This window comes from Macaca mulatta, chromosome 3, assembly GCF_049350105.2.
Source record: "Macaca mulatta isolate MMU2019108-1 chromosome 3, T2T-MMU8v2.0, whole genome shotgun sequence".
Taxonomy (NCBI): Eukaryota; Metazoa; Chordata; class Mammalia; order Primates; family Cercopithecidae; genus Macaca; species Macaca mulatta.
In genome coordinates, this window is record NC_133408.1 from 142722603 (window position 1) to 142735583 (window position 12981).

Below are 12981 nucleotides of genomic sequence, written 5' to 3' on the forward strand. Positions count from 1 at the left end.
TAAAGAGACCCATGCAGTGACACCTATAGGCTTAAAGTAACGGGATGGAGAAAAATTTACCAAGCAAACAGAAAACATAAAAAGGCAGGGGCTGCTATTTTAATTTCATGCAAAACAGACTTCAAACCAACAAAGATCAAGAAAAGATAAAGAAGGGCATTAAATAATGGTAAAGGACTCAATTCAACAAGAAGACCTATCTATCCTAAATATATATGTGCCCAACCCAGATTCATAAAGCCAGTTCCTAGAGACCTACAAAGAGACTTAGATAACTACACAATAATAGTGGGACCTTTGAATACCCCCAATGACAGTATTGAACAGATCATCAAAGCAGAAAAATAACATAAATATTCAGGACCTGAACTCAACGCTTGACCAAATGGACCTAATATAAATCTACAGAACTTTCCATCCGAAAATAACAGAACATACATTTTTCACATCTGCACATGGTCCATACTCTAAAATCAACTGCACATACTGGGCATAAAACAGTCCTCACCATATTCCCCAAAACCAAAATCATACCAACCAAGCTCTCAGACAATGCAATAAATATAGAAATTAATGCTAAGACTATCAATCAAAAGCATACAATTACATGGAAATTAAAAACCTGCTCCTAAATGGCTTTTGGATAAATAATGAAATTAAGGCAGAAATCAAGAAATTCTTTTAAACTAATGAGAAACAAGATACAAGATATCAGAATTTCTGGGACACAGCCAAAGCAGTGTTAAGAGGGAAGTTTATAGCACTAAACACCCACATCAAAAAGTTAGAAAGATCTCAAATTAACAACCTAATATCACAACTAGAGGAACTAGAGAAACAAGAACAACCCCAAGACTAGCAGAAGACAAAAAATAACTAAAGTCAGAGATGAACTAAAGGAAATTAAGAGGCAAAAAACCATACGAAAATCAATAAATCCAGGAGCTTTTTCTTTGAAAGAATTAATAATACAAGGTAGACTGGTAGATAAACTAATTTAAAAAAAAAAAAAAAAGAGAAGATCCAAATAAACACTATCAAAAATGGCAAAGGGTACATTACCACTGATCCCCCCAGAAATACAAAAAACCCTCAGAGATTATTATGAACACTTCTACACCTAAAACAAATGGATAAATTCCTGGAAACATACAACCTCCAAAGAGTGAACCAGGAAGATTAAATCCCTGTAAAGACTAATATTGAGTTCCAAAATCAAATCAGTAAGCCATGACAGTAAGATTGTAAAAAGGCCAGGCATAGTGGCCTTTCTATACCAGAAAAATACAAAAATTAGCCAGGCATAGTGGCACATGCCTGTAGTTCCAGCTACTTGGAGGCTGAGGTGGGAGGACTGCTTGAGTCTGGGAGGTTGAGGCTGCAGTGAGCCATGATCACACTACTGCACTCTAGCCTGGGTGACAGAGCAAGACCCTGTCTCAAACAAAAAAATCTAATCAGTAATAAAAGCCTACCAAACAGAAAAAGCCCATGACCAGATGGATTCACAGCTGAATTCTATCAGATGTATAATGAAGAGCTGGTACCATTCTCATTGAAATTATTCTAAAAACTGAGGAGGAGGAATGCCTCCCTAACTCATTCTATGAGGCCATCATTATCCTGATACCAAAACCCAGCAGAGATACAACAAAAAAAGAAAACTTCGGGTCAATATGCTTGATGAATATGGATGCAAAAATCCTCAAGAAAATACTAGCAAACCGAATCCAGCAGCACATCAAAAAGCTTCTCCACCATGATCAAGTAGGCATCATCCCTAAGATGCAAGGTTGGTTCAACATACACAAATCAATAAATGTGATACACCACATAAAGAGAACTAAAAACAACCACACAATCATCTCAATAGATTTAGAAAAGGTTTTCAATAAAATTCAACATCCCTTCATGTTAAAAACCCTCAACAAACTAGGCACTGAAGGAACATACCTCAAATAATAAGAGCCATTTATGAAAAACCCACAGCCAACATCCAACTGAACAGGCAAAAGCTGAAGGCATTTCCCTTGAAAACCAGAACAAGACAAGGATGCCCTCTCTCACCACTCCTATTCAACATAGTACTGGACGTCCTAGCTAGAGAAATCAGGCAATAGAAAGAAATAAAAGACACTCAAAGGAAGACAGAAAGTCAAACTCCCTGTTTGCAGACAATATGATTCTATGCTTAGAAAACCCCATAATCTCTGCCCAAAAGATACTTAATCTGACAAACAACTTCAACAAAGTTTTGGGATACGAAATCACTGTACTAGCTGTGCACAGTGACTCATGCCAGTAATCCCAGCACTTTGGGAGGCTGAGGCAGGTAGATCACTTGAGGCCAGGAGTTCAGACCAGCCTGGCCAACATAGCTAAATCCTGTCTCTACTAAAAATACAAAAACTAGCTGGGTTTGGTGGCCCATGCCTGTAATTCCAGCTATTTGGGTGGATGAGGCATGAGAATCGCTTGAACCCAGGAAGCAGAGGTTGCAGGAAGCCAAAGTTACACCACTGCACTCCAGCCTGGGTGACAGAGTGAGACTCTGTATCCACACTGAGAGCCAAATTAAGAATTCAATTTCTTTTTTTTTTGAGACGGAGTCTCGCTCTGTCGCCCAGGCTGGAGTGCAGTGGCGCAATCTCGGCTCACTGCAAGCTCCGCCTCCCAGGTTCACGCCATTCTCCTGCCTCAGCCTCCCGAGTAGCTGGGACTACAGGCGCCCGCCCCTGCGCCCGGCTAATTTTTTGTATTTTTAGTAGAGACGGGGTTTCACCATGGTCTCGATCTCCTGACCTTGTGATCCGCCCACCTCGGCCTCCCAAAGTGCTGGGATTACAGGCGTGAGCCACCACGCCCGGCCAAGAATTCAATTTCATTCACAGCAGCCACAAAAAAAGGATAAAATAAATAGGAATACAGCTATAACCAGCCATAACCAAGGAGGTGAAAGACGTCTACAACAAGATTTAAAAAACACTGAAAGAAAGAAAACACAGATGACACAAACAAATGGATAAACAACCCATGCTCATGGATAGGAAGAATCAATATTGTTAAAATGGCCATACTGCCCAAAGCAATTTACAGATTCAATGCTATTCCTATCAAACTACCAATGACGTTTTTCACAGAATTAGAAAAAAACTATTTTAAAATTCATATGGAACCACAAAAGGGCCCAAATAGCCAAGGTAATCCTAAGTGAAAAGAACAATGCTGGAGACATCACATTACCCAACTTCAAACTATACTATAAGGCTATGGTAACCAAAACAACATGGTTCTGTTACAAAAACAGAAATATAGACAAATGGAACAGACAAACAGAGCCCAGAAATAATAGACAAACAGAGCCCAGAAATAATGCCGCACATCTACACAATCAAGAAAAACAAGCAACAGGGAAATAACTCTTCATTCAATAAATGATACTGGGATAACTGGCTAGCCATATGCGGAATATTGAAACTGGACCCCCTCCTTACACCACATACAAAAATCAACTCAATATAGATTCAAGACTTAATGTAAAACTTAAAACTATAACAACCCTGGAAGATAACCTAGGAAATACCATTCTGGACATAGAACTTGGCAAAAATTTCATAATGAAGATGCCAAAAGCAATTGCAACAAAAACAAAAATTAACAAATGGGACCTAATTAAACAAAAGAGCTTCTACCAGCAAAAGAAACTATCAACAGAATAAACAGACAACCTACAGAATGGGATAAAAAATTTGTGAACTACACACCAACCGAAGTCTAATATCCAGAATCTATAAGGATCTTAAATTTACAAGAAAAAAACAACACCATTAAAAGAGTGGGCAAAGTACACAAACACTTCTCAAAAGAAGACATGTGCGCAACCAATGAGCATATGAAAAAATGCTCAACATCACTAATCATTAGAGAAATGTAAATCTCACACCAGTTAGAACGGCTATTATTAAAAAATCAGAAAATAACAGATACTGGCAAGGTTACAGAGAAAGGCAATGCTTACACACTGCTGGTGGGAATGTAAATTAGCTCAGCCATTGTGCAAAGCAGTTTGGTGATTTCTCAAAGAACATAAAACACAATTGCCATTCAACCCAACAATCCCATTATTGGGTATATGCCCAAAGGAATATAAATCATTCTACCATAAAGACACATTCATGCATATGGACAACACAGCACTCTTCACAATAGCAAAGATATGAAATCAACCTAAATATCCATCAACAGTAGACTGGATTTTTTTAAATGTGGTGTGTATATATATATATACATTGAAATACTATGCAGCCATAAAAAAGAATGAGATCATGTCCTTTGCAGCAACATGGATGGAGCTGGAGACCATTATCCTAAGCAAACTAACACAGGGACAGAAAACCAAATATTGCACATTCTCACTTACAAGTGGAAGCCAAACTTCTGAGTACATACGGACACAAAGAAAGGAACAGACACCAGGATCTACTTGACGGTAGAGAGTGGGAGGATGGTGAGGATCAGAAAAGTATCTATTGAATACCAGGCTTATAACCTGGGAGACAAAATAAATCTGTACACCAAACTCTTATGACACGCGATTTACCTACATATAACAAACCTTTCCGTGTACTCCCTGAACCTAAAATAAAAGTTAAAAAGAGACAGAGAGAGAAATAATTAGGGCAAGGATGACAGACTTTATTACACAAAGATTTAACATTTCTGTCATCAGCCGGGCGTGGTAGTTCATGCCTGTAATCCCAGCACGTTGGGAGGCCAAGGTGTGTGGATCACCTGAGGTCAGAAGTTCGAGACCAGCCTGGTCAATATGGTGAAACTCAATCTCTACTAAAAATAGAAAAAATTTTAGCTGGGCGTAGTGGTGGGCACCTGTAATCCCAGCTACACTGGAGGCTGAGGCAGGAGAATCGCTTGAACCCAGGAGGCGGAGGTTGCAGTGAGCCAAGATTGCGCCATTGCACTCCAGCCTGGGCAACAAGAGTGAAACTTCATCTCAAAAAAAAAAAAAAAAAAAAAATTCTGTCACCAAAAGACTCCACAAGCAAAACTGAAAGCAAACATCAAGTGTAGGGGAAAAAATCTCCAAATATATTCCAAAGGGCTAATATTGCCAATATAAAGAGCTATTACAAACCAGTAAGAAAATTATAGGAATTACAATGTAAAAACAGACAAGATAGGAACAGGTAATTTGTAAAGGAAGAAATAATGGGCAAAAATAACCTTATTCTAACTGAATGCAATATATCAACAGTAGGATTATATGTATACATATATATATATATATATATATATATATATATATTTTTTTTTTTTTTTTTGGAGATTGAGTTTTGCTATTGTCGCCCAGGCTGGAGTGCAATGGCACCATCTCAGCTCACTGCAACCTCTGCCTCCTGGGTTCAAGCAATTCTCCTGTCCCAGCCTCCCAAGTAGCTGGGATTACAGGCACATGCCACCACACCTGGCAGATTATAGTATATAATGTATAGTGTATTCATACAAACCTGCAATATCGCTCTTTCAGGTAACAGTGAAATGTCACATTTTAGAGTCTCATCTACAAGAGAGCCTTCAGAAGAACTTTGTTCAGGAAAATTGGATTCTTCTGCAGTAGCTCTTTTGAGTATTAACCTATTTTTCCATTTTTTCAATTGAAGTTCATGTTTTAGTATCTGCAATGAAAATAATTTTAAAATTCCATGCAATTGCTGTAACGATCAAGAGAGATGACAGACATAAAGCACAGTGCTTGACACAAGAATAGAACAAATTAAACATTATTTATGATTGTCATCATTACTACACAACTATAATTTTTCATAAGCATGTTTAACGTTCCCTGAACCACCAAAGTATTACAGATCATTTCCATTAGTTGTCATAAAACACTGGCACAGGCAGCCACCTTGAAAGGCTGATCTAGTCCCCTCTTTCACAGATGAGGAAGTGAGGACCACAAAGTCAAGGCTCTGGCAATGATAAAACTGGTAATTGGTGCATGGAGTGAAGGTGATTAACATACGGATAACAAAAAAGGGAAGTCAGAAGTAATGTATTTGGGAAATTGCCAAATTTATCATCACAGGAAGTCCCCATTTTAACTCTTGATACACTTCTGAAAACTGTGTAATAAACAAAGGTAGTAAGTATTTCAGTCATAAACATATACACACAATATTGGGGTAATATATATTAATGTAATATATATGTGTGTATGTATGTGTGTGTGTGTATATACACACACATATTAGAGCCTGAGGAAGAACACATGTGGAGCGCTTGACACACAGGTGTTCCCTGCCTCTGCTCCCAGCATACCCCTGCCAGCCTCACTCCATTTAAGGGAATGTAGAATGATTGTTAGGTCAATAAATCATGTATCTAGAAAAAATGTTCTCTAAACACACAATTAACTATATAATACACATATATCTTAACAATATTATAGTATATACAATATACATTATATATATTAATATATATCAACTGTGTGCAAAACATCATGCTCAGCATTCAGAGACTACTAAGAGAACAACACTGCCTGCTCTCAGGGATTTTCGGTTTATTCGTTTTTTGAGAAGGAGTTTCGCTTTTGTTGCCCAGGCTGGAGTGCAGTGGCGTGATCTCGGCTCACTGCAACCTCCACCACCTCCAGGGTTCAAGAGATTCTCCTGACTCAGCCTCCCAAGTAGCTGGGATTACACGGGCCTGCCACCATGCCTGGCTAATTTTTATGTTCAGGGATGTTTAGCTGAAGCAGGTGTACAGGGGTGGACTGGTCATGTACTGTTACCTATTTCACTATTAGACAATCAGTGATCAGGCATAGAGGGCAGTGATCAAAACACTAGCTTAATAATACAGAGTGGTGGAAAGCACTGAATGAGCAGACTAATATAGTGTTAGGTACCCAAAGTACAGCTGTTTCACTGGTAACACTGAAAAGGTAGTGTGCAAAAGGCAAAGCCTACAGGACAGCATACAAGACCATCAGCTCAAAACCTACACATTATAAACTTCTGGAGAGCATCTCAAGTAACCTCTGAGATGCTTAAAACTCAGCACAGGCTCTAGCACTGTCTTAAGCATACATAAGTAATAAATCTCCTCATACTCTTTTGCTGCGTGTGTGCTATTGTTGGTCTCAACATCTGAACCAAATTCAGGCGAGTGGGGGCATTGATCCATGGGGCAACCACAAAAGAAGGGAATTTAACTTCACCCCACATTCTCTTTCCTATTTACCCTTACTTTGTATTTCAAAGAATATTAATAAAATATCTCCTACTAAATAATGTAACTACAGAAAAAAAATCCAGCATGTTTCTATGTCTGATCATAGTGTTACTTTGAACATACTAAACCAATATTAAGAAATGATATACTAATAGCTGAAGTAAATTTTAAATTATTAAGTTAAAGAACAAGAATCCCAGCCAGACGCAGTGGCTCACGCCTGTAATCCCAGCACTTTGGGAGGCCGAGGCGGGCAGATCACCTGAGGTCAGGAGTTCAAGACCAGCCTGGCCAACATGGTGAAACCCCGTCTCTACTAAAAACACAAAAAAATTAGCTGGGTGTGGTGGCAGGCGCCTGTAACCCCAGCTACCTGGGAGGCTGAGACAGGAGAATCGCTTGAACCTGGGAGGCAGAGGTTGCAGTGAGTCGAGATCACGCCATTGCACTCCAGCCTGGACAACAAGAGCAAAACTCTGTCTCAAAAAAATAAAAATAAAAAAAAAAAAACAAGAATCCCTTCAAAAGTAGATAATATTCAGGATTTTAGTATTTTCCACACACAGCATTATTATTTGAGGCAACATGAATATAACTGAAAAATCCAGATTCTTAAAAAATTGTTTCAATATACAATACCAGCTCATCTTCTTTCTTTTTACTCTTAAGTCTTGCTCTATTCCGCCATTTTGTTAGGATAATGGACAGCTTGTGACAGTAGATGATCTGTTGTATCCGCAATAGTGTATCTGAAGGAAATTTACTAGATTACTGTATATATTAATAGTTATAGCTGTTTCCAAAAAACACAAAGTGATTTAATATTCTATCATGTTTATAATATGAGCCAATGTCACATCTGATCATTTTTGTTTGGTTTTATTTACACTTGAAATTAATTACTTTTGATAGCATTAGTACTCTCGAGACTTTATCAACCTGGAAACATCACCTGTGCCCTCAGAAATTAAGATGTAATAGCTGCAATAGAAATCTCAAGACATGTATCATTTCTTTTTTTTTAAACAAGGTTGTTATTTGTAAAACCAGAACTTCTAAACTTTTTCATAAGAAATACAGTCATAACGTAGCATTTAGATCCAATGCCTTTGAATTTAATTTTATGTCCTATGATTAAACATTCCTAACCCTTCATTACACTAATATTAAAATCTTCAGCGGGTCCACTCTAACTGAGATACCAACCACAGCCAGTCAAAAAGAAATGATTCTCTGGTTTGCAACAGCCATAAACAAGTTATTATCAGGAGAGCTGCAAAAAAATCTAACCGGAAGACAAGAGCTCTCAGAGGTTATACTGAGTGGGCATGGATCACATTAATGTACCTCCCACTCACTCAGTATAACCCCCAAGGTCTTAAGAGAAAATAATTTTTATTTTTAAGTTTCATCATATATACATTAAATGTAATATTTGTAAAAAGCATAAACCTCTTTACAAAAATAGTCAGTTTTGGTACCTGTCCATATTATTTGGAACCCACCCAGGTCTCTATTACATAAAAAAGCTCATAGTAGATTCTATTTATATTCATGTATACATACACACAAATGCACACAAGATGTGATTTTAAATATGTCTGTTTTCTATTAAAATAAAATCCTTTGAGACAAATTTCATTAAATATTTTTAAATTAGCAGCTCTACCTTCATTTCATGACAATTGTCTAGACATAAAAAAGACAGGTTCTCTAAGTATACAAAGTATGCTTAACTGTTAGTTTTTTTTATTATTTCAATAAATTGATACAAAAAGTAATTGCTACTAAGAAAGAATTTACTTTTAAGTTTTTCTTTCTGGTCTTCCATATAAGAGTGCCAGTGATGAAATACAGATTTCTGAAGTCTGAAATTGTAGCATGTCACTGCTCTGTTCATTTTTTCAGCCAGGGCGACATTTTCATTTGTACGAGCTATGTCTCTCCAAGTGCTGCAGGCAGAAGACATTTTCTTAAAAATAATATTCTGATATTAGGGCAATATATCAGTCAACAAATTAAGGGGAACAAAGAACGACATCTCCTTTATGATCTCAAAAGCCACAGCATAGAAAGAAACTTCTACAACTTGGGTATGACCTGAAGAATTCCTAACAGTAATAGAGAAAAATGGAGATTATATGAGTCATATATCTTTTTGGATAAAATAAAGAAATCATGGGATGAAATCATGTTGTCATAATTTCAATTTACCAAAAGAACCACCTAATGATGTCTTTTTTTTAAAAGGAGTCTAAATTCCAAAACATATTTGGCTCCAACGGTTTCAGATAAGTTGACTGTGAAACTGTATTTTTAATTTTAAAGTTTTATTTTTTAAGAAAAGATAGTTATACCTTAAAGAAGTAAAATACATATTTTAACTAAGTAAAAGCTGATTAAATATAACAGAAATATATAATACAAAATGGTAGAAACATGATTAAATAGATAAAATCAGCACAACTGGCCCAAAGTGAATTTTTCTTTGTACGGAGGATATCAAGAATAAAAACACAAAGAGGAAGAAATTGTTTATAAAAATCACATTCTTACCAAAAATGAGTCTTTACTAAATGTCCAGTATAAAAGCTACAGGCTTTTATCATCAATTCTGGAGTCATCTAAAGTAAATAAATAATTGAAATACCCAATATTAGAAATAAAGGGAATGCACGGACTACCTCGGCAAGATACTCAAGAAAAAGAGAGCAATGGATGCCAAGACAGAAGGGAATTGGGCAGTTGGAGACAGGAATAGGCTGAAAGAATTATATACCATTTATGTTTTGGAATTTTGTGTATGTCTATAAGCTATTTTTTTAAGTTAAAACCACAGCTTAATATATTTTCCCATTATATCTCACTTAGTTTGAAACATTTTGAGTTAAGCAACATGGCATTGTTATGATAATCTATATTTACAATAGTATAGAATTGCAGTTCTGCTGTTCACTATTAAAACAGAATGATTTTCTGAATCATTCTGAATCAAACAGAATGATTTTCTCAAGGATACAAACTGAGATTCTCTTTTCAACATAGAGGAATTCCTCATTTACCAAACAGGAATAGGAAAACCACATAAATTTAAAGTCTGAAGTGTGGACTATGCTTATAGAGATGCAAATTTATCACTTACAAACTATTCACAACAACATGTGGCAAGAGCTAACTGAAATCATCTACACCTTCTGTGCATTCTTTAATAAGTAAAGATATTATTATATTAAGATATTTATTATATGCACATGGCTACTGTTAGGTGTTAATGGTGTTAAGTTTTCCTCTTATTTTATTGCCACTTTGCTTACTATATAGAAATACAAACATATGAATCACAACTATTTGGTGTATAGGTAAGTTTAGTCCAAATCTATAGCAAAAGCCAGGAATTCTGAATTCCACTTTTCTAAGGCAAATGTTTTCTCCTTTGCACATTGCTGTAAATACTTTGTTAAATTAACAGATATGGCATATATATGTACAAGAAAGGCCCACAGGACCCCTGACATGTGAAAATCCTCACTTTTGATGGAGATTAAATGCAAATTATGCCTACAGTGAGGGAAAACATAAATGATTCAAGTCATTCTTCACTAAATTCAGATTTTTATAGAAGAAAGGAATCCAGATAAGTAAAGAAGGAGTATTGAGGATATTATAGCAGACAGGATAAAAACCAAGAAGGGGATGAGGTGGCAGAGGCAAACAAATTTCATTAACATTATACTTTTTCAGTACTATTGTAGGTCCCTAAATTTCATGAGCCTGATTCTTTTTAGACGATATTACCTGAAAAGTCCTAAATAACTAACTACAGTAAATGATATGTCATAAAATATGAGTATATTATACGATCAAATGAATGTAGTTCAAAACATTATAGTAATAATGACTTTGAAAAGAATTATTAAAATTCAGCAAGCACCATTTGAACTCAAGTTTTCTTTTCTGATGATCAATTCTTTAAAAGAGCATAGAGGTATTTTCTATTCTATTATTGAAAGAAGTAGTTTAAATCCTCATTAATTCACGATTTATAATATGCGAGAATTTTTGCTATTCTAATATTCATTTTTTAAGAGTTTCTCTTCATAAATTTTTACTTTAACTTTACATTTATTGTTCTCCCAGTTTGGAAGGAAGGAAGGGAGGGAGGGAGGGAGGGAGGGAGGGAGGGAGGAAGGGAGGGAAGGGAAAAGAAGGAAGAAGAGAAACAATTAAAATCATGATTTTTTCCTTATTATTACTATTGGTATACTCTTGTTTTCTTCACAGGGAAAAGCAACTTTAAGAGAGCATCTCCAAGGGACTAATATGCAAGAGGACTACAGCCCAGTAATGCCCCATTCCCCACTTGGGGGTGGGCATGTGTTGACTTCACTGCAGCTCCAAGGAATCTCTGGCCAATCCAACCATTGGGCACATGCCTGGACCACTTAGTCACATGGCTTCACTTCCTCCATTCACGTTTCCACCACCCACACTCCAGCCAATGGCTTCCCACCCTTCATAGTCGTTGCATATTGTTTAACTGCTTCTGATTGGAAAACACTCTTCCTCTCACCTTTTAATTCCAGCTAGCAGTGTTTTGCACAGAGTAGGAGTTCAACAAATATGTATGTATTGATCGATCAACAGAATTAGAAAACTGCTTAGGTGCAAGCCAATTCTCTGCCATCTGACTACCACAAATGGAGGGCAAAGAATTCTGGTAACAACTTTGTGGGGAAGTCAGTGGATAAACAGCAAGTTAGTGTTGGCTACAGATGGCCTCAGAGTGCCCTCACATAACACTCACACCACAAGTGCTGCTGTCCCCAGACACCTGTCGTTATAAATAAAGTGAGGGAGGAATGGACAGTGCACCACAATATGATTTCTGAGAGTCCAGGTACACTGTAAGGTTAATTTCTAGTCTGGAAATAAAAGAAAAAAATTCTACCATAAGAGATGATTTTTAAAGTTAAAGAGTGGGAATGTGTAAATAAACAATGAATTAGTTGTGAAAGATTTTTCATAATATTTAGTTAGGGTTTGACACTCCTTTTTTAGGCCAGTGGCCGACAGGAAGCCAGCTGGAATTACCTGTGAAACTTCTTGTAAACTACCCAGGTTCACTTCCCAAGATTTCTTAGCCCTCCACTCTTACCTGCTCTAAGGAATTACTGCGGTGATTAGTCACTATTATGACCGAGAGTATGTCTTATTCCTCATGTACACTAGGGACAGAAGAGTGTTAAGGCCCAATTTTTAAGCTGAGTTCCAGCAGCATACAATAGCACACACACTAGTTTCAAGGAAACATATTTGTATAGATTAGGAGAGAAAAATAAGTGAAATATAAAACTGATTTCTTTTTGAAAAGATATTATATGTAGCATGATTACAACCCAGTCCTGCAAAAATAGCTTATAAAAAAATTTCATTCCTCTGCCAGGGTTGGAGAAAAAAAGATTTAAAATTTCAAACTTACAGAGAAATAAAATAAACACCTAATACCCATAGTCATGTTTAACATTGTCAACATTCTGCCATACTTGCTTTTTCTATTTTAAAGTATATAAATTAAGACATGACATTTCATCCCCCAAATCTTATAATGTCCATCTCTTAAAAAATGAGTACATTTTCTTTGCAACCACAATTCCATTATCCTGCCTTAGACACTTAACAGTAATTGCTTAATATCATTGTACCCATGCCATAGCCAACTCTCTG

At 36.5% G+C, this 12981-nt stretch overlaps 1 protein-coding gene across 1 annotated transcript in view; it reads right to left on the minus strand.

Annotated features, from left to right (window-relative positions):
- Positions 1-12981, minus strand: part of FBXL13 (F-box and leucine rich repeat protein 13) — a 272579-nt gene that overhangs the window by 216972 nt on the left and 42626 nt on the right. Inside the window, exons 4-7 of the mRNA XM_015134552.3 lie at positions 9814-9881; positions 9061-9209; positions 7897-8006; positions 5526-5693 (exon numbers count right to left, since the gene is read on the minus strand). Coding sequence (XP_014990038.3) covers positions 5526-5693; positions 7897-8006; positions 9061-9209; positions 9814-9881 — 495 coding nt within the window. The remainder of the gene's footprint in view (positions 1-5525; positions 5694-7896; positions 8007-9060; positions 9210-9813; positions 9882-12981) is intronic.